Source organism: Akebia trifoliata, chromosome 5, assembly GCF_017979445.1.
Source record: "Akebia trifoliata isolate Shusen 1 chromosome 5, ASM1797944v1, whole genome shotgun sequence".
Lineage (NCBI taxonomy): Eukaryota > Viridiplantae > Streptophyta > Magnoliopsida > Ranunculales > Lardizabalaceae > Akebia > Akebia trifoliata.
This window is the reverse complement of record NC_141379.1, coordinates 3,525,485-3,546,667: the sequence shown is the minus strand read 5'-3', so window position 1 is coordinate 3,546,667 and position 21,183 is coordinate 3,525,485. Positions and strand designations below refer to the sequence as shown.

At 34.8% G+C, this 21,183-nt stretch overlaps 3 protein-coding genes across 8 annotated transcripts; 2 read left to right on the top strand and 1 right to left on the bottom strand.

The window, feature by feature from the left end:
• Positions 1-1,567: 1,567 nt before the first annotated feature.
• LOC147401048 (protein trichome birefringence-like 2) lies at positions 1,568-5,298 on the top strand. Its single transcript, XM_086441549.1, has 5 exons — positions 1,568-2,938; positions 3,441-3,633; positions 3,736-3,926; positions 4,081-4,239; positions 4,815-5,298. Exons 1-5 carry the CDS (start codon positions 1,761-1,763, stop codon positions 5,155-5,157), a joined length of 2,064 nt encoding a protein of 687 aa, XP_086297675.1. The 5' UTR covers positions 1,568-1,760; the 3' UTR covers positions 5,158-5,298.
• A 3,929-nt stretch (positions 5,299-9,227) lies between these two features.
• LOC147401047 (protein trichome birefringence-like 2) lies at positions 9,228-14,839 on the top strand. The gene is made up of 5 exons (XM_086442161.1): positions 9,228-10,184; positions 11,432-11,624; positions 11,737-11,927; positions 12,628-12,786; positions 14,488-14,839. Exons 1-5 carry the CDS (start codon positions 9,403-9,405, stop codon positions 14,828-14,830), a joined length of 1,668 nt encoding a protein of 555 aa, XP_086298287.1. The 5' UTR covers positions 9,228-9,402; the 3' UTR covers positions 14,831-14,839.
• LOC147401046 (Transducin/WD40 repeat-like superfamily protein) lies at positions 14,516-19,467 on the bottom strand. Of its 6 annotated transcripts, none has more exons than XM_086442158.1 (4): positions 19,246-19,467; positions 17,260-17,589; positions 15,869-16,631; positions 14,516-14,804 (listed from the first exon to the last, which is right to left on the bottom strand). In XM_086442158.1, the coding sequence occupies exons 2-3, from the start codon at positions 17,585-17,587 to the stop codon at positions 15,910-15,912; spliced, it is 1,050 nt and encodes a 349-aa protein (XP_086298284.1). In that variant the 5' UTR covers positions 17,588-17,589; positions 19,246-19,467; the 3' UTR covers positions 14,516-14,804; positions 15,869-15,909. The 6 variants fall into 6 exon arrangements, with proteins under 6 accessions (XP_086298284.1, XP_086298282.1, XP_086298283.1 ...); XM_086442156.1 differs by having other exon boundaries at positions 19,286-19,466; XM_086442157.1 differs by lacking the exon at positions 19,246-19,467 and adding an exon at positions 18,404-19,220.
• Between the last annotated feature and the right edge of the window lie 1,716 nt (positions 19,468-21,183).

Below are 21,183 nucleotides of genomic sequence, written 5' to 3'. Positions count from 1 at the left end.
TAGATTCGAGTTCCACGAGAGAAAATAACTCTCACCCGTTTCATAAAATCTTCACAGGCCAATGAAAACTCTCCACGTTTATACTTTATGTCAGCGTGAAACGTTGATCTTCCTTCCCTAGCTCACACGACCGTTAACCCAACCACACCATTTTAAACAATGACGAAACTGCCCTAAATATGTTGCTTTTAAAAATTCATAATTTTGGTTTAACCATTCAAAATGACTAAAATGCCATTTTGCTAAATTTTTATTATATGTGTATCCCGAGACTGATCTTGTATTTTTATTGAAAACACTTGCTTTAAACTAGGGTTGAGGCTCTCCATAAAATATACAATCCCTAGAAAGTTAGTATTAATCTATAAGAAATGAGTCTTCCTAGATTGAATGTGTATGACATTGCATTAAACAAAATTTCAGATGCTTTTTATTCCCTTGTATCTCGAGGAAAATCATCTACATTTATGTGTACACCTCCACATCAATTTAGTGTCCAAGGCAGAGTCATGCATGATCACTTTAACATTTTCCATAAGAAATTTATATTTTTCGTGTTGTCTTAATTGTCAATTTGATGGAGAGCCTCAACAGTTGATTGAATCTAAAGAAGTCATATCTTTTATCTAATGTCCATCGATACATCGAATACCAATTTAATTGAATTATTTCTAGAGTTGTAATAGTATCTAAGAATCATTATAGATATTGTGAATTTAGATATATTATTTAATATGATTAAGAAGAAAATAAAAAAACAAATCAAAGAACACCATGATTTATTTGGTTTGACAACGATGCCTACATCCACGAGTAAATTTTTTCACTATAGCAAAATAAAAAGCAATACAAGAAAATTAGGGACGGAACCTAGATTTTGCCCACATAGAAGCAAAAGAGTCTAAATTTTTGTGTGGGGACAATTAAGAATGTTTTTTTTTTTATATGGGGGTAATAGAGTCAGATCTTGTCATACATCATTATTATTTATTGGAATAGATTATAAATCCTTATAGAGTTAAAAATTTCTTTTGGGGGAAAAGTTCCCCATTGCCCCCCCTTTAAATCTGTTCTTAAAGAAAATTCAACTTTTTTATCCCAAATCAAGCCTTGTGCACCCCCTCCCTTTATATCTTAAAACCTAGGAGAAGAAAATCCAATTCTTGTTATTTTATTTATTTATTTTGAAAGTCATATTATGGTGACTTTGAAGGTCACTTTATTTCACATTTTGTTGACATGGAGGTGCACACAGAATCATAGATGCTTTTTACTTGTATTTGGATGAAAAGCATTTATGATTTTATACGCACATCCACATCAGCAAAGTGTGAAATAGAGTGAATTCCAAAGTCACGGCAGCATTTTCTTAAAAAAAAAGTTTTGAAATTTCTAAATGCCACTTTAAAATGTCAATACATAGGATTGTATGTACACGTAAGGACATTTCTGTCATCTGCAAACCGTTTTGTTTCAGGATTTGAAAAATCAGCAATTCTCACGGGGGCATTTATGTAAATTTTGGAATTGCAGTTCCCTCACTGCCAACGTAACGGAGGAAGAGAATCCTATCCAACGCTACACCTTTCCCTCTTCGCTTTTTATTTTTAAGAAAATTAAAACATTAAAAAAAACATTGTGATCTCCGAAAAGATTCTCTATTTCTTCCTCTAAATTTAACAAAACTTTTATAAATTTAAATTTAATGGGATTTTAGTGTGCTCTGAGAGCTGGTTCGCTGTTTGTGCTTTTCTTCCATTATGGATTGGAAAAAGCTTTTAAAAAATCTTGGACTTTGGGAACAGTTCTCTTACGCTCGATCTTCAAAAAGAAAGGTGTGTTCTGGTTTTGGTTTTGGTGTTGGAGCTTCATTGCTTCTTCTTACTGTGTTTTTTCTCAACTACCCATTTAAGGAACCTCTCTTGTATCCAACGTTTGAAGGGTTCAATGGCATTGGTGGTGAATCTTCTCTGGCTTCATCTCCTCTTTCTTTTTCAAGTACTGATGCTTCTTCTTCACTAAACTTTCAGAGGAATGAAGAAGAAAGAGTTCAAGAGGAAACCCATGAAGGGAATTACTCAGAGAGAACTAAAAGTGCAAGTTTTAATGGTGGAGGATTGGTTACAGAGAAAACCCATCAAGGAAATCTCTCAGAGAAGGGTAAAAATAACAACTTTTTGGGTTCTAATGGTGGAGAACTTGTTACAGAGAAAACCCATGAAGGAAATCCCACAGAGAGAACTGAAAGTGCAAGTTCTAGTGGTGGAGGATTGGTAGCAGAGAAAACACAACAAGGAATTCTCTCAGAGAAGGGTAAAAATGACACCTTTTTGGATTCTAATGGTGGAGAACTTATTACAGAGAAAACCTATGAAGGAAATCACACAGAGAGAACTGAAAGTGCAAGTTCTAATGGTGGAGGATTGGTTACAGAGAAAACCCGTAAAGGGAATTTCTCTGAGGACAAAAATGGAAGTTTTGTTGTTGGTGAGAAAACCCATCAAGGGAATTTCTCACTTGAAATTAACAAAGTGAAAACCTTGGAAGCAGAATTGGTAGAAAGATATAGAAATGGAAGTTTTCTAGGCAAGTTGAGAGGATTTACAGATAGGAGTACGGATAGAAATAATGTGGCCAACGTTTCTGATAATGGAGAGAGTGTGAGATCTTTTGGCAGAGAAGAGAGTATTTCAGAGATAACCCATAAAGATAAATCTGCAAATTCTAGTAATTCTGGGTTTGTGAAAAGGATTGGTAATTACTCTGCAAAAAAATGTGATATTTTTGATGGCCAATGGGTGAGGGATGAAGGAAAGCCATATTATCCTGCTGGTTCTTGTCCTTACATTAGTAAGGAATTTGACTGTCATCGTAACGGGAGGCCCGATAATGATTATGAGAAATGGAGATGGCAGCCAAATGAGTGTGATATTCCAAGGTATGATCACACCATTAGTTAATTTAGTACTTTAGAAGAATTACTAAAAACACTTGCAATGATTCAATTTGTTTTTTATGTTTTGTGTATTAGAATTGCCAAAGAGCACCCATGATGTTTCTATAAATCACAAGGTTAGTGAAAACACCTTTGTCATAAGAAAGTATCAAAATTGTTGAGGAACATTTGATTTAGTATGATTAGTTCATTAAAACTAGTGAAGACTGAAGAACACTAAATGCGTTTTGTTTAATTTGTAAAAGTATGAAAAATCTTCTCTTTTGATGAGGAGAATGACTAAGTTGAAGAAATGTGATTTTCTGTTCTTTCAAATATTTTGATTATGCAACGAAAAAAGTTTTAAAGTCTAGTGATGTTTTGGTTATTTTAGCCATTTTTGTGTGACATTTGCATAGTTACACATTTGGATTCCATTTAATTCTGTAATTGTATAAGACCATTTCTTCAATCAATTATAAGCACCAATTCAACATTTTCACAGCTTGAATGCAACTGATTTTCTGGAGAGACTAAGAGGAAAGAGGCTAGTTTTCGTGGGAGATTCTTTGAGTCGGAATATGTGGCAATCTCTGGTATGCATTCTTCGTCATAGTGTTGCAAACAAGAAGAAAGTCTACGAAATCACAGGAAAAAAAGAATTCAAAAAGAGTGGCTTTTATTCTTTCAGATATGAGGCAAGTTCCCATGTTCATTTTCAATAATTCGATCCCAAGTTCGTTCCTTTTATGTTTTTAGCTCTAATTAGCTTCTATTCTTTCTCCTTTGGTGTGTTTTAGGATTATAATTGTTCCGTAGATCTTGTTACTGCTCCATTTCTTGTTAGAAAATCATCTTTCAATGGTAGAAACGGATCAGTGGAGACGCTAAGATTGGATTTAATGGACCAGACAACATCGATGTACCGTGATGCTGATATTATAGTCTTCAATTCAGGCCATTGGTGGACACATGAGAAAACCTCTAAAGGGTGAGTACCATCATTTTAATAGAAAAAAAAATAAAAAATGAAAAGACCAAAAAAAAAAACTTGCTATTTTTTCATTGTTGTTGGAATTTGTCTTTTTTATGTCATTTGAAACACTAAGTTGTTGTCTTTCTTTGTTCATTATTGGTTTTTGCAGAGAAAACTATTACCAGGAAGGAAATTATGTGTACCCGAAACTCAAGGTCTTGGAAGCATTCAAGAAGGCTATCACTACATGGGCCAGATGGGTCGACGAGAATATTAATGTCAACAGAACCCAGGTTTTCTTCAGAGGATATTCACTTGTTCATTTCAGGTAATGGCCTCATATTTTACAATAAAATCTCATATGATGTTATCTAATCTAAACAATCAGGACTAAAATTTGCTTAGTATTGGTATTTCAAATATTTTATGTCATCCCTAATTCCTTGAGACATTAGAAGTCAGCCAAGCAATAACCACATTCTATATGGTGCAAATGCAAGTATAGGTGACAATGAGTTATGGGTGCGAAATGTCGCTCACGTAAACTTGAAAAAAAATGAATTTGTGAATGTGTTCATGTATATAGCTAAATCTTTGCATCTCGTGGAAACCATAGTTGATTGAGATGCTTTAGCATAAATAACAAGGACCATCGACAACACCAGTAAGAGGGAACGTGCGACCTTTCTCTTCATAGTGGAAATTGGTGTGATCCGTACATGTACCTCAATCTTGAGGGAACCACGTAAAATATTTGTGTTCTTTGTGTGATTTGTGTTTGGTTTTTCAATTCTTTTCTTGGTTCGATTGCCCCTTGTTTTTCTTAACAGTTTTCTCAAGTTGAAGGGAAAATTATCTATAAATTACATATAATAAAGGATAAAATGTTTCATTTGTATGCAGTGGGGGACAATGGAACTCAGGGGGGAAATGTCACAAAGAAACCGAACCGATCTTCAATGAAACTTGTGTAGGGAAGTACCCCGCAAAAATGAGAGCACTAGAGCACATGTTACAAGAGATGAGTACACCTGTGGTTTATATGAACGTCAGTAAGCTTACGGATTACAGGAAAGATGCACACCCTTCTATTTATAGACAGCGTTACGATTCAGTTGAAGAACAGATTGCAGCTGTGAGAATTCAAGATTGCAGTCATTGGTGCTTGCCCGGAGTACCCGATACATGGAATGAGTTGCTTTATGCTTCTCTCTTAATGTCTGGGAGAGGATCATGGAGAACTTGATCAGATATAAGCAAAATTTTCAAGGTCTAATTTGTAAAAAAAATAAAATTCCAATTCCCTTTATTTATTTTTTCTCTGATAAAAAACACAATGGGTAATTCTAGGTCTTTGTCTGTGGGTCAGATCACGACGACGGTGAGGAAATTTGGGTGCTATAGAATCAAATAGTTTTCTATCATGTAAAAAATTGTTTATATTTTAAATTTATATAAGTTGATAGAGTTCTTTAGTTACTTGTTAATTTGTTTGGAAAATGTTTATTCCCTCCATTTATGTTGATAGTTGCAGTGATGTTCTATGCTTTAAAAAATAGAGTTGTGCTGGAGTGACCTCAGGCTGGAACCTCATATCGCATTTCTTGACGTGAAAGTGGATAGGAACCATATATTCTTTTTCACTCTTATCTCAATGAAAAGCATCTATGATTCCCAGAAACTTTCATGTCAAGAAGTGCGATACGAGGATCCAGCCTGAGGTCACTTCAGAATTATTCTAAAAAAATATTAGAGCACTTATAGTGCCATATCAACTTCTTTGTTAACCTAACAAATTAACCTGCATTGAGGGACCTGATATGAACACCACTTCTATTAATTTCCCGTACTTTGCTGTAGACAGCAGATCGGGCCCGCATCTGGGCTTTGCCGAGTCCATAAATCATGGTCTTGTCCATGGATTAATCTCAGGATACATGCCCGCACATCACACGCATCAAATAAGTGAGTGTGAGACCTCATGGGTGGCCCTATTGTAGCATTTTTAAAGCATTGCATCAATTAAAAATCCTCCCTTGCATTCCCTTTGTATGATTGAAAAAAAAAAAAAGTTTTCACTCCTCTTTTCTTCCAACATAGTCAGTCTCTCTACCTATACATTCCCTTTGGTGTGTTATAAGTAAAATTTAAGTGCTAATAGTGTTTTTTTTTTTTTTTTTTCTTGTGAGGGTTAGGTGCATGTAACTAGTAATATGCTGCTAGTCGACTACTTTTTAAATCAGATATTCTCAAGGGGCATTTTTGTAAAAGTAGGCAATACAAATCCCTTAAAAAAGTGAAGACTCTTTTCCAGGAAAAAAAAATACTTTGAAGCAGTCAGCTCATTTCAAAGTTCTAGAGAAAAGCCATCCACGTCCACCACACGTGAATATTTCAAATACTTCTATATTTTCAAGCGTTGAAACGGAAGCTGACACGGAAGCGAATCCTCTGTAGCACACGGTTCCTGTGTCACCCTCTATCATAGATCCAATTCTTGTAAGAGCGCCACACATGCCATACATTTAGATCACACGCTTAAATGTTGAGTGTTCGTTCATCTTCAAAGACATGGATGTAGAGAAAAAAATAATTTATATATATAAGGATAGTTCATCTGACATTTTAGAAAATGTCTTAGAAAATTATGCATGTAAGCCGTTGGATCTGCACCATTCAACGGCTAGATCTTACTTTAGGGAGAGAAAAGACGGGCCAGCTGAATTCCATTGTTGGCTTTAAAATTTTTGAAATATTTTCAAATATCTCCCTCTATTTCTTTTATTAAAATTAAAATCCTCTCTTTTCTCTCTCAAAGCTAACAGACCCTTTGTCTTTTTTCTTAAGAGTCTCTTTTCTCAATAGAAATCACAGACTCAAAAAACCTTCCCTCTCACAAGTGTCTCTCAATAGAAAATCCTAAAAAAAATATCCATTGAAACTACTTCAAAGTTTTTTCTACTATAAATTGTAATTAGACACTATCATCGAAATGAAAGAATCTCATGAATCTTGCTGTGTTGTTTGTACATGAATACTTAAGGCATCAAATTTTATGTTGTGTTAATGAAAGTATTTCAAACAAAAGGCAATCTATCGTTGCTTGCCTAACATTGGAAAGACTCTCAGAATGGATATCCAATCCTTCTCCACCAAATATGGAAGTTTTTAAGGCCACAACAAAATTGGAGACTGGATATTCAATCCTTCGTTAGCGAGTAGCCTACACTATTTTGCCTCAATAAAGGTTTCCCAAAACATGAATCTTGAGCTATACAAGACTATATTTAGAATCAAATGCATTCGATAAAATGTAAGAACAACTCCAATAGATGATGAACTAAGGAAATATAGGCTGAGATGGTTTAGACATGTTTAATGAGACTGTTTCAGTCTCAATTAGAAGAAATATTCAAGTTGAAAAGCCCCCCATTAGATATATACCAACTCTCAATAGTTTCACTAACACCAAATATTTGGGATATGGCTTTGTAGTACCAGCTAGCAGTCTTTATATTGACACAAGAGCATCATTAAAAGATAGAAATTGAACTATTTTACTGAATGAGATTTTAGCATCGTAAAAAACAAGCATTCGTGTTAATTAAGAAGCAAATTGGTTCATCTCAAAGACCCCTACCACCACCCCAAAGATTGCAACGACGAAGGTTGCAGTTGTAAGGTGCAGTTCAAATTGGATCAACTAGTTTTGAACATTATCCTGTGGATCATAAAAATAAAAATAAAAAACATTATGATGAGACCAGAGGAAGCAAACCCTTTCCTAAGTTCATTTTTAATCATTGGCACACATTTTGTTGACGTAAATACAAGGTACCCTGTATCAAGGAACATTTGTTGAAACGATAGGTTGGCTACACATGCAGCTGTGAGGGTTTTTGAATGTTCTTATAACATTGCATGTTAGAAATACTTGTGAGAGAGAAAGGTTTTTGAATCTGATTGAGAGAAATGACTCTTGAGAGAAAAGACAAAGATTATATTAGATTTGAGATAGAAGAGAGAGGGTTTTAATTTTAATAAAAGAAATGGAGGGAGGTATTTGAAAATATCTCAAAAATTTTAAAGCCAACAATGGGATCCAACTGGCCCGTTTTTTCTCTCCCTAAAACAAGATTTAGCTGTTGAATGGCGTAGATCCAGCAGCTGACATGCATAGTTTTCTAAGACATCCCATGAACCACCACCATATCATGATCAAAAGAGGGTGAGATGTGTTAACATTTTTCTAAGGTTAATCTCTCGCATCCGTTGGATTTGTGCTACAGGGTGCTACAGAAATCGTGTGTTATAGAGGATCGCTTCCCTATGACACACACCCCCTAATGTGGCATGGCCTAGAACCATAAATTTTTCTCTTGGGATATACAACTATACATCCTCATAAATATGTGTGATTGTGTATCATGAGAAAACGAATCTATGGTTCCAGACTATGCTACGTTAAGGAGTGTCAGAAAATCATTATTCTATTTTCAAAGAAAAAATATCTATGGTTCTAGCACATGCCACGTCAAGGGGTGTGTGCATTATTCATTGAGTCGTGATTTTCTGACGCCCCTTGATGTGGCATGGGTTCTACCATAGGATTTTCCTTAAGATACACATCTGCACATCTCCATAAATATGTGTAGTTGTGTATTCCAATGAAAAAGATATAGGTTCTATCCATGCCACATCAGTCGTTGTATGGGATGTATGTAGGCAGGGGCGTCAGAATCATTACTCTTATTTATTTTTAATTTGATGACATGCCCTTAACCTTGATATTTTCTTATCAACTAATAAAAATTGACAAAAAAATAATAATGGATTTTCCTTTGCAAAACCAGTCATCTTCAACTTGAAGAATTTGATGACACATTCCTTGACCTTGTTCTTCTCTTATCAACCTATGAAATTGTTTTTTGAAATCTTTGATTTTTCTTCTCAAAATCAGTCATCTTTAACCTGTCAATCAATCTTGGATACGTTGACGATGTCGTGGATGACATGATGAGGGCGTTGAGGTCTTTATCCATTAATTCTATGATAATAGACCAAGGTCAAGGGGTATATGTCATCAATTTTGAAAAACACGAAGGTATCCCAAATATTAAAAAAAAAACGTATAGAGCTTTAAAAATCCACGTGTCAGTTCCTCCAAAATTTAATCCGGCTCCGGCCAGGCGGCTTCAAATCTAACAATGCAACCTGATACACCAAATCATATCTTATACTTATCGAATATTTAATAGAATCTCTCATAACAAACTATCAGTTATTCAGTTTATTTAAAACTCTTTTCCTTCCTGTTTTCCCTCTTCTGGCTTTCTTCGAAATTAAAACAAAAAAAACACTTCTTTGTGATGACCTCCCCACCTTTGGAATCTCCGAAATCACTCTCTATTTCTTCCTTTAAATTTAACAAAACTTTGATAGATTTAGTGGGGTTTTAGTGTTCTCAGTTTGTGAATTTTTTTTTTCCATTATGGAATGGAAAAAGCTTCTAAGAAATCTTGGACTTCCAGAACAGTTATTTTACACTCGATCTTCTTCAAAGAGAAAGGTTAATTCTAGTTTTGGTTTTGGCGTTGGAGTTTCAGTGCTTCTTCTCACAGTGGTTTTTCTTAATTACCCATTTAAGAGATCTCTCTTGTACACAATGTTTCAAGGATTCAATAGCAATGATGATAAATCTTCTTTTGTTTCATGGCATTTTTCTCTTTCAAGTAGTGATGTTTCTTCTTTACCAGAGTTGCAGAGGAATGAAGAACAAAGTTTTCAAGAGAAAACCCTTCAAGGGAATCTCTCAGAGAAGGGTAAAAATAGTAGCTTTTTGGGTTCTAATGGTGGAGAATATTTTATAGAGAAACCCCATGAAGGGAAAAATGAAAGTATTGATGTTGGTGAGAAAACCCATCAAGGGAATTTGTCATGTGAAGTTAAAAATGTGAACTTTTCGGATAATGGAGTGAGTGTGAGATCTTTTGGTAAGGAAGAGAGTGTTTCAGAAAAAACCCATCAAGAGAATTTAGCAAAGAAAGATAAATATCCAATTTCTAGTCATTATGGACTTGTGAAAAGTCCTGGAAATTATTCTGCAAAATGTGATATTTTTGACGGCCGATGGGTGAGGGACGAAGGAAAGCCATATTATCCTGCTGGTTCTTGTCCTTACATTGATAAAGATTTCGATTGTCAACGTAACGGGAGGCCCGACGATGATTTTGTGAAATGGAGATGGCAGCCAAATGAGTGTGACATTCCCAGGTATGATCATACTTTTAGTTCTTTTAGTAGTTTAGAAGAATTACTGAAAATGATTTAATTTGTTTTGGAGGTTTTAAAGTACACTCACCTTGTTTCTATAGCATGGATTTAAATCTCGTCCGAGACCGAGAAGACTTGTATTGTCCACCAATGAGACGGATATAGAAGTTAATGCATCGGAAGTGATTTAAAATCCCACCTTCATTTTTGTCATTGTTGAATGAGACGTCTCGAACGTATCCGAAAACACATCTGAGATGATTCAGTCTTGTTCATGACAAAATGAGAAGTCAAAATTAGTTTTAAAACCATGTTCTATAGGTTATGAAAGTTAGTGAAAACATTGAGGTTTACAATTGAATATCAAATTTGCTATAGAACACTTGATTAAGTTTGGTTAGATCAATTAAATTAGTGAAGAGTGTTGTGCGTAAATGTCTTGTATTCTGTTAGCCGTACACTGAGTTGTGGGGGCAGTGCCACTTGCCTGGGCCGTTGAACCAAAATTTTTAGGGCTTGTAAAAAGGCAATGATGTAATATTTTCTTAAAGATTTTTATTCTAAGTCCTGATAATATGACTCGTCAGGTGGCATACTCAATCGACTCCTGACGTGGACAAGCTCGGGGACCATAGATCTATACACCTTGAGATACATGTTTCCCTTGGGATACAATTTTTTTATGGGGAAGTGCAATTGTGTATCCCGGGGCATACATATCTACGGTTCCCAAACGTGTCATTTCAAGGAGTCGATTGAGTATGCCACCTAACGAGTCATATTATCACGACTCTTTTTCTATTTGTGGGGGTTTCTATTTTTTAGAGAGATATATACGCGTTTAGGAATTTCCGATTTTATAAATAGAGATCCCTAGGGATGTAAAACCAAGGAAAGAAAATAGTGAATTTTCTTAATCTGATCCATGGACATAAGCACACTGCCAAACCACGTAAATTTTTGTGTTGTGTGCGATTTTTGTTCTCTTTGTTGCTTCGTTGTTTCACGAAGAGCACTCAATGGTTTTGTTTAATTTGTAAAATTAAAGAAGTTCCCAATTTTTAATGAGGAGAATGACTATGTCAAAGAAATATTTGATGTTCCGTTGTTTCAATTATTTTGATAATGGTGATGAAGAAGAAACTAGGACATTTGAGTTTTAAAGTCGAGTAATGCTGGTTATTTTATCCATTTTTGTATGACCATTTCTTAACTCGATCATAAGTACCGAAATGACATTTTCACAGCTTGAATGCAACTGATTTTCTGGAGAAATTGAGAGGAAAGAGGCTGGTATTTGTGGGAGATTCTCTAAATAGGAATATGTGGGAGTCTCTTGTGTGCATACTTCGCCATAGTGTTACAAACAAGAAGAAAGCTTACGAGATCTCAGGAAAAACAGAATTCAAGAAGAAAGGAGTTTACGCTTTCAGATTTGAGGCAAGTTTTCAAGTTCTATTTTCAATAATTTATGGAGTTCTTTCCTTTTCTGTTTTTTTTTAGCTCTAATTGTTTTCTATTTTCATTTATTTATGCTTTTGATGTGTTTTAGGATTATAACTGTTCCATAGATTTTGTGGCCACTCCATTTCTTGTTAGAGAATCATCTTTCAATGGTGGAAATGGATCAGTGGAGACTCTTAGATTGGATTTGATGGACCATGCAACAACGGTGTACAGCGAAGCCGATATTATAGTCTTCAATTCCGGCCATTGGTGGACTCATGAGAAAACCTCTAAAGGGTTAGTGTACCACATATTTACCATTATAATGAGAGAAGGTGGGGTAGAAGTTCTTGGACACCAAAATTTGGATTTCAAAAATGCCTCCACCTTACAATTAAAACTTTATATAATGAAGGTCATTTTTGTCAAAAATAAAGAAAATTGCAAGCACCCACTCGAAAATCATGATGGTTAGTTTTTAAAATGAGTCATGATAATATGATTTGCCAGGTGGCATACTCAATCAACTCCCTGATGTGACAAGCTCGGGAACTGTAGATTTGCACGTCTTGGGATACACGATTGCACTTCCCCATGGAAAGTGTATCCCAAGGAGTATAGAACTACAGTTCCCAAACTTGTTCACGTCAGGGTGTCGATTGAGTATCCCACCTGGCGAGTCATATTATTAGGACTCTTTTAAAATATCCTCTTTACCTTGTAATCTTCATAATCATCCTTTAGTTAATATTTTAAATTACAAATAAGCTCTTGAAAGACATGTGCATGCCACCTTCTAGTTTTAATAATAAAAACTTGCCTTACGGATGCCTCATTTTGGACATCTAAGTTAAGCTGAAACATTCAAAAATCCTTAAAGAGTAGAGCTAAAAAAAACCTTTAAAATGTTGGGTTTTTTTTTTTTACAATTTGTCATCCTTTTGTCTTCTGAGACAGTAATCTGTGGTTTCTCTTTGTGTACAATTGATTTTTGTAGAGAAAACTATTACCAGGAAGGTGATCATGTGTACCCGAAACTGACAGCCTTGGAAGCGTTCCGAAAGGCTCTCACTACTTGGGCCAAATGGGTCGATAAGAATATTAATGTCAACAAAACTCAGGTTTTCTTCAGAGGATATGCACTTTCTCATTTCAGGTAAAGAATTGCAATTTTAATTACAATTCTATTGCAATATTTGCATAATCTGAATATCACCCTATGCCTCATTTCATAGATCTTATATGATGGTATCTAATCTAAACAATCACAATGAAAATCCGCTAGTATTGGTATCGCAAATGTTTGCAATACCAATAAAAAGAAAAGCAAATCAAAAGAAATAAAACATAGAATTTACGTGGCTCTGCAAGATTGCCTATATCCACAGGTGATGATGAGATCTCTTCGAGCAATATAATACCACCAAAAGATACAAGGTGCAAACATAACATTCCCGCTATAAGAAATCAGTTGAACAAATGGATTTGTGAATGTGATCGCTCGTATAACTAAATCCTTATATTTTGTGGAAACGAGAGTTGATTGAGGATGGTTTGGCATAACAAGGACCAATGGCAACACCAATTAGAGGAAGCCTACATGCTGAAAAGCTTTAAAGGGCGTGAAGCTAAGGTTTTTAAGGAAAGATTTGAAGATTTCGCGTTCTATATAGAATTTAGTGTGGAACAAGATTCATGTTTCTGATCCCTTATAGTTGGAATATTTCAAGCTCTTTTTTTGCAACCTTATTTTGCCACACCAAACTTTTTATGGCACCCCATAAATGAAATCAAGTCGGGTGTCTTGAAACAGGGATAACCGTTCTTATCTCCATCACTGCAGCCGAAAATAGTGAAGAGGTAATAAATTGGAAATATCTTTGCTGGTAAGATGTATTTCATTCCTCTCAAGGGAATTTTTCACAATTAAGGACCGAAAATGGTTTCTGGTTTGAATGACTATATACAGCTGATCTCTAGACCATTTTAAGGTCCGGTTTGAATTTCTTTTGCATTGTCCAAAAGTAGTTTGATGGAATGGATATTTCTTTCATATGATATTGTTGATTTTAAACATAGTTGCATCTTCCATGCAACTAAGGCCCCGGTTGGACACAACGTAAGAAGTAATTGTGAGAGAAAGTAAGTTTGAGAGAAAATACCCTTCAGAAAGTTTTTTTTTTTTTTTTTACTTTTTATAAAATTCATATTTTTTACTTTTTAAGAGAATTGTTTTTATAGTTAACTCAAACATGGAGCGAGTCCTATATAGTACTTTGTTCCTGTTAGACATCAAAATCCATTTGTACGATCGTTGGACTTCACTAACCATTCATTTTCAAAGCCATAGATTAAGTCGAAAAATATATTTTTCTTTTAATTTTTTTTAACAAATCAGATTTTAAGTCATGATCATTACATGGCTGATGTGTTATATTTTAATTTTCAACATGGGCTCACCACTATTGAAAGAATACTACAGGAAACTACAAGAAGAAAGAACTACAGAGGATCCACTCCCACCCAAACAACCTTTTTATCCCAGAAATTACTTGGTGCGTGTGGGGGAGGGATTGCACGTGATCTGAAGATTAGTCAGGTGCTCTAAGAGGCCTGGATATCTCAGTTCCCATTTTTTTTTCTTTTTAAAGTGTAATCAAAATGGTAAAAAATTACATATTTCTAATCTAGTAAAAAAATTGGCAGGTCTTGCTAATTTTCCACCCATTAACCATAGTCGGTTAAACTTTGCATAACTTCATACTTCATACTTCATTTCACCACGAAAAATAAACTCATACTGCTTCTTTATCCATGGAATTTACATAGTAAAGAAATCTATTTCATTTGGATGCAGTGGTGGACAATGGAACTCAGGGGGGCAATGTCACAAAGAAACCGAACCTATATTCAATGAAACTTACTTAGGGAAGTACCCACTGAAGATGAGAACGTTGGAGAAAGTGTTGCAACAGATGAGTACACCTGTGGTTTATATGAACATCAGTAAGCTTACAGATTATAGGAAGGATGGACACCCTTCAATTTATAGAAAGCAATACAATACAGTCGAAGAACAGATTGCAGCAGAGAGATCTCAAGATTGCAGTCATTGGTGCTTGCCCGGAGTACCCGATACATGGAATGAGTTGCTTTATGCTTCTCTCTTAATGTCTGGGAGAGGATCATGGAGAACCTGATCAGATATATATGAGCAAAGCCTTGAAAAGGCATAATTTGTTATTTATTTTTTTTCCTTTTTTTATGAGTATTTCTAGATCTTTGCTACTTTATTGAGTTTTATCCTGATTTTGATGAAAAGTGTTGTGGGGGTCAGATTACGACGATGGTAGGGAAATTTAAGTGCTATTGAGTTAAACAGTTTTCTAACTGTAAATTGTTTAAAATTCTAAATTGTAACAGGTGTTTGAACTTTTGAAGTTATTATAGTGGAAATTGTTTATTCCCTCCCTTATACTTTGATAGCAGTAGTAATGGTTAGTGTTTCAAAGAATATTTGAGAGGAGCTTATATTGCCAACAATATCTTTTTCACACCAAATAAGGATATTGGCACACCAGAGGGGTTGTGAATCAAAAGAGAAACTTAAGCCAAATCTAAGAACTTCGCAGAGGGGAAATGGTAAGGAGCTGTGATCATCGGAAAAACCAGTTTTCCGTATACCATATTTAATTAAATTGTTTGATGATCTTTATAGTTTTGTTTTTCGGATAGACAAACATTTTATACAAACATTACCAACTTGGCAAATGGGCACCTTCGAATGATCATCATCGTATCATTGTGAATTGTAGCTATTAGACCATCAGGTTATGTTTTTTCTTTTTCTTTGTTTCTCTGGGTTTGTTTTTTTTAATTATTTTGTTTTAAGATGCAAAATAACCTCAATCTGTAATTTTGTTTATTTTAATCCCAGACCTTACCTACTATTTATATGATTTATATTCACCAACTAGGTTAAAGATCTAATTAGATCTCAAATGCTGTAAATGCATTTATATATAGCAATAATAGAAGGAATAAGGAGAGAGATTCCGACGTGTTATCGTGGTTCTCATACATAAACCTACCTGGCAGTGTCGCAAGGGTTAAACAAGACAAGTGATTTGGAGAGCAAGAATAGATATTGGGTAAGTTTGCTATATAATCGTAAAATGATAAATAGTCGGTAGCATTTTTCATTTCTATAATGTAGGTGGTGGCATAGCAAGACATACCTAATGAAGAACAAACAACAATTTGACAAACTCCAACCACCTCATGCAACCACCTCATTCTCGGGCATCCATACTCGAAGAAGCCGATCATAAAATGAACAAGTAGCCACTACCGATCTTTTTCTTCCACCTTCCTTACATAACCCTTCTCGCTGCCAATCCGCTCCATATGCCAGAGAGCTGTGCTTCCCATAAGTTTCCAACAATTCAACATTATCTCCTCTAATCCTCACTACTGCAAACCCATTGTGCATACAAGCTGCCAAGACCAAGCCAGGTACCGAGGGATGATGCTTGATTCTCCACACTCCTCCCCCTAAGCAAATTGAGCTCTCATTCACGGGCTTTGAAATTGACCTTAAATCCCATACTCTGAGGTGCTCATCATAGCTCCCAGTGAGTAGTGTATTAGGATCTGTGGGACTCTTTGCAATGCAACAAACACCCATTTTATGTGTCTTTGTATTTTGAAATGCCAACTTCGAAGGACTCTCCCGCAAATCCCAACAACTGAATTTACAATCATCTGAGCCAGTATACAGCAGTTGTGGTTGGTGGGTATCAAAGGAGGTTGCCCAAACCTCAAACTCATGTCCTTCCCAGGTTTGTTGTACCTTTAGTTGGGCCTCTCTAAGATCGATAATAGATATAGAACCATCCGAAAGCCCCACTGAGATGGATTTGGCTGATGGGTTCCAGTCCAAGCACAGACACATGGAAGAACTGACCTTTTCTTCACTGACTTCTGCTAGCAGACGTCCTCCTACAATTAGACAAAAATCCGCAGACGGTATTTAAAATTCGCAAGTATCAAAGCTAGATCTTGTTTCTTTAAAAATAAATTGGTTTCCCTTAATGTACTAGCTGAAGCTTTTCTTGGCACAAAATGCCCAAGTATCAAAGCTAGATCTTGTTTCTTTAAAAATAAATTGGCTTCCCTTAATATACTAGCTGAAGCTTTTCCTGGCACAAAATGCCCAAGCTTACATTATAGTAACAAAGTTGGGTTTCAGGAATAATTTGGCAAAAGAACGCTTCAGAAGTTGGCAAAAAGTTTGGAAAACATCAGACAAATTAAAAAAATTGTGTATAAAAAATGTATTTCATATATTAAATGACAAAATAACACTTAAAAATGCTAAAAACAAAAATAATCTGTGATTTTTTTCAAAACTTTGTCGAATAAATCGCAACTAATCGTGATTTTTTGAAAAATCATTTATTTTCTCACAAACTTCGCGAGTTTTTGGAAAAATCATGATTTGATCAACAACTATTAAAATCGGAATTTAATTGACACCATGAATTTTAAACTACAAGGTCTGATCTAATTTGAGAGTCCTGCAATAAAAAAAATATATGCAATAAGGAACTGAGATACTCTGATGTACCTTCAACTTCTGGTTCCTTCGAACAACATTCTAAACTGTGAAGTCTCAAGTAGCCATCAGCGTCAGCTTGAGCGAGTATAGGACCCAAATTAACTCCAACTGGGTTCCATTTTATATCAAAGATGCCAGCTGTCTTCACATGATGTAACAAATCAAGTTGGCCTACGTCAGCATTTACAGAGAAAAGTGATATGCTTCCATACCGATTAGGATGATCGCCCTCTTCAAGAGTGTATGTCGAAGCAGCTAGCACATGGTGGAATGAGTCATGTGGGCAGAATTCAACTGCATCAACATTGCCATCTAGGTAGTAATGTGCAACATCCATACCTAAATTATTGGCAAGCAAAGAAAACACGCAAACATAGGAATTTCAAAGCACTTAAACATTATCTTTACAATTATAATGAGACAAGGTGGAGTAGAAGTGGTTCCACACCAAAATTTGGATCTCACAAACACCACCACCTTTACATTTAAACTAATTATAATCAAGGTCATTTGGGTCAAAAATAAGAAAATAACATCCCCACGTCCCTATAATCATGTCACTTAGTTTTCAAAATGACAAAAAAAAATTCTATTTTACAATCTAGTCTTCAATAACCCCTTTAGTTAATATTTTATATTACAAATAAGCCCTTCTGATACATGTGTGTTTGCACATGCAACCTTCTAGTGATTGATAATTTGCGAGACTCTAGACATAATCCAAGTTTTAAAATAAGGAAAGGGAGGTATAAACTTGGTCAGTTGGAAAAGCTTGTGCGTGGTAAGAAGAAGAAGAAGAAACAGTCAGGGAAAATGGTCATTATTCACATTTGTATAACAGCCATTTTGATGGTGAGGACTGAATCTACATTTTTACTACTTTTTTCTAATATTTGATTATTAAATATTATGTACAATATTCTGAATGTAAAACTATCAATCAATAATATTAGAAACACAATAACGGTCCAAAAATAATGTGTAAAGGTTGTTTAATGTATGGCACATATACATATTATGTTAAAAGTATCATTCAATCATTGAGCATCTTTACATGCAACATAACAGAGCACAGACACATCTGTTATAACGCCATTTCTAATGGTTATAGGAGAGACATAGTAAACGCATAGTATAACAATTAGAACCTAACCTGAGCATATATCATATCAACCACTGTCATAAAGTTCTTCAAAAAAAAATTCTGAAAATTAGGAAAATTAAATGATTAGGGGGTTGCCCAATTAATTCACCAAATTAATAGGAAATTGATTCAATCGAAACCCTAACTCCGTAATGCCCCTATTTTATTGCTTAAAAACATCATTGTTAGGATACTTTATTTTAGTATATTTAGGATATATGGCTAATGTTATTTAGTAGTTTAGGAATCTAGCTGCTAATTAAGCTGCCCGATGTCCACTGATTGCTGAATCCAAACTCGGTTACTATGGTAACAACATTGAACCTAAATGAACTACTACCTAAGCCCAACTTAAACTCTTATCTACCTTGATTATAAGAAAATGGTTAGATAGGAAAGTAGAAATCCACTAAAAAAAAGATAATTTTTTGAAAAACAAGAAAGAAGAAAATTATATAACACAAAATGACGGTCAGATTGGAAGCTCGTGACCTAAAACATACAAATTTCAATAAAATTGTAATGCAATCTAATTATAATAAAATGGGTAGATAGAAATAAATGAAGTAAGTAACAAATACTACAAAACCCAGAGAAGAAAGATATGTTATTGGCTACACTATCAATCAAACATTCTGAGCTTTGAAAATGTGTTGTGAGTTCATATTAACCCATTTCTATTCTTATTGGCATTTTATCAAACACCATGAGCTTTAAAAATATGTTATGAGAGCAAACAAACCCATTTCTTATTGGCATTTTATCAAACACACTGAACTTTAAAATTTTAAAGAAGGTAAAAGCAGAAATCGGGAAACAATAGACATAGAGAACGTATCGAAGTTTTACACCCTATCAAAGATCGCAGAGAGAGAGAGAGAGTGAGAGAACCTTCTTTTGTCTGTGACTCCGTGTCCACTCTCCAACATCCTCGTCAAAGTTTTGCACGCACTTGCTTTCATTTTGGAGTCCGTGGACTCTGGTGATTTAGACCTTACCCCTCCACGTTTGGTGAATATTTGAGATACCCCCATGTTTTGAAACTAATAATATAACCCCTCATCCTCGACCTTTTTCTAATATATTATTAATAGAATCATGATAATCTGACGTGGCATACTCAATCGACCCCCTGAAGTGATGTGACAAGTTTGGGGTGGGAAGTGCAGTTGTGTATCCTGACGAGTACAAATCTACGATTCACAAATTTATCTTGTCAAGAGAGTCGATTGAGTTTGCCACATGGGATAATCAAATTATCACGATTTTATTAGTAATAGTCTAAAATGCCCTCATTTTCGACCGCTAACCAAAAGACTCTTAATGAGATGTGATAGCACCACGCTCCTAGAAAGAGCATGGAGCTATCACGCCTCTTTATATAAGATATTACAAACATATTTTTAATCAAAAATCCTGTGTTTCTTAACTTTTCCAAAAATCCTATCTTGGTAGAGATATGAGATATAAGAATGAATTTGTAATCTTGAAAATTTGTGTCTGAACATAGGAGTTCAATTTTCACAGGTCTATAATCCCAACCCACACTTTAAAGCTTTTAAAATTAGTTTAAAATAAAATTTTAAAAATACTAGTGGATGGAATTTGCAAATGCACATATATTTAAAAAAAAAAAAAAAAAAATTTATGTATGATAAAAAAAAATTTATAATTATTTTTAAAATGTTAAATATAGATAATCTAATTTTGTATCATATTTTATCATTTTGTAAGGGTGCTTTAGGAGTTTAAAATACTAACTATGGCAATTTTGAAGATAACTTAATAAAATATATATATATTTGTATTTTGTGGGCCTAACCCATGAATTTTCTTATATAATTTTTTAAATATAAGTTATTGGGCTAGCTCACAAGCCCAGTTCCCTATACCCAAGCCCATCCCTAAATGTGAATAAGGCCGAGGCTGGCCCGACATGATAACTAAACAGCCCTAGAATCACTATCCAAACTTATCTAAAGTGGATGGGGTTGGTTTGGGCCAGAACCCGGCCCATTAATAGCCCTACCGGTATGATGAAATAACCCGTATCCTTATTTCAGATTCATTATTGTTGTTTAAAGCTATAAAAGGTAAAGGTGAGATGGTCCTGGACCCTGGACCATCGATTAATAGTTAACAAAGATCAAAACTTGTCAGGTGGATGTGAAATAGAATATCAACCATACTTCGAGAAGGAATAAAAGAAGTTGATGGTTGGCCATTGAGAATGATTGTATTATACTTCACTAACACAAATAAACCTTACTTAATTGGCCCCCCAATATAATATATATAGGGATGGTTCAGCAGTCCTAAAGTTTGCCAAGTTTGATGCCAAATATTTTTCAAAATATGGGTTAGAAGCTTTGGAATGAGCTGATTTTTTGTGAGGATGATCTCTATGATGAGGAGATCATCCTCACCAAAAATCAGCCTATTCCAAAATTTATAACCCCATCAAAAGAGATTTACAAAAATTGAACGGTCCACGATTCTTCAACTTGTAAACTAGGTTTAGAAGTTTCAAAATGAGCTGCTTTTTTGTAAGGATGATCTCTTCACCGTAGAGATCATCCTCACAAAAAATCAGCCTATTTCAAAACTTCTAACCCCATCAAAAGTGATTTACAAAAAATGTTTGGCACCTAACTTGGCAAACTTTAGGACTGCCGAACCGCTCCCAATATATATATATATATATATATTTCATAAATAAAAAATATACATCGTTTATACATTTCAGACAAACTATTGGATCGGAAGATGGTTGATCCAAAATTGATATG

Coding starts and splice junctions, on each gene's coding strand:
- LOC147401048 (XM_086441549.1), top strand. CDS start 1,761: ATGGATTGGAAAAAGCTTTTAAAAAATCTTGGACTTTGGGAACAGTTC. Junction 2,939..3,440: donor AATGAGTGTGATATTCCAAG/GTATGATCACAC, acceptor ACATTTTCACAG/CTTGAATGCAACTGATTTTC. Junction 3,927..4,080: donor CATGAGAAAACCTCTAAAGG/GTGAGTACCATC, acceptor TGGTTTTTGCAG/AGAAAACTATTACCAGGAAG.
- LOC147401047 (XM_086442161.1), top strand. CDS start 9,403: ATGGAATGGAAAAAGCTTCTAAGAAATCTTGGACTTCCAGAACAGTTA. Junction 10,185..11,431: donor AATGAGTGTGACATTCCCAG/GTATGATCATAC, acceptor ACATTTTCACAG/CTTGAATGCAACTGATTTTC. Junction 12,787..14,487: donor TATGCACTTTCTCATTTCAG/GTAAAGAATTGC, acceptor ATTTGGATGCAG/TGGTGGACAATGGAACTCAG.
- LOC147401046 (XM_086442158.1), bottom strand. CDS start 17,587: ATGGATGTTGCACATTACTACCTAGATGGCAATGTTGATGCAGTTGAA. Junction 16,632..17,259: donor GAAGGAACCAGAAGTTGAAG/GTACATCAGAGT, acceptor GTCTAATTGTAG/GAGGACGTCTGCTAGCAGAA.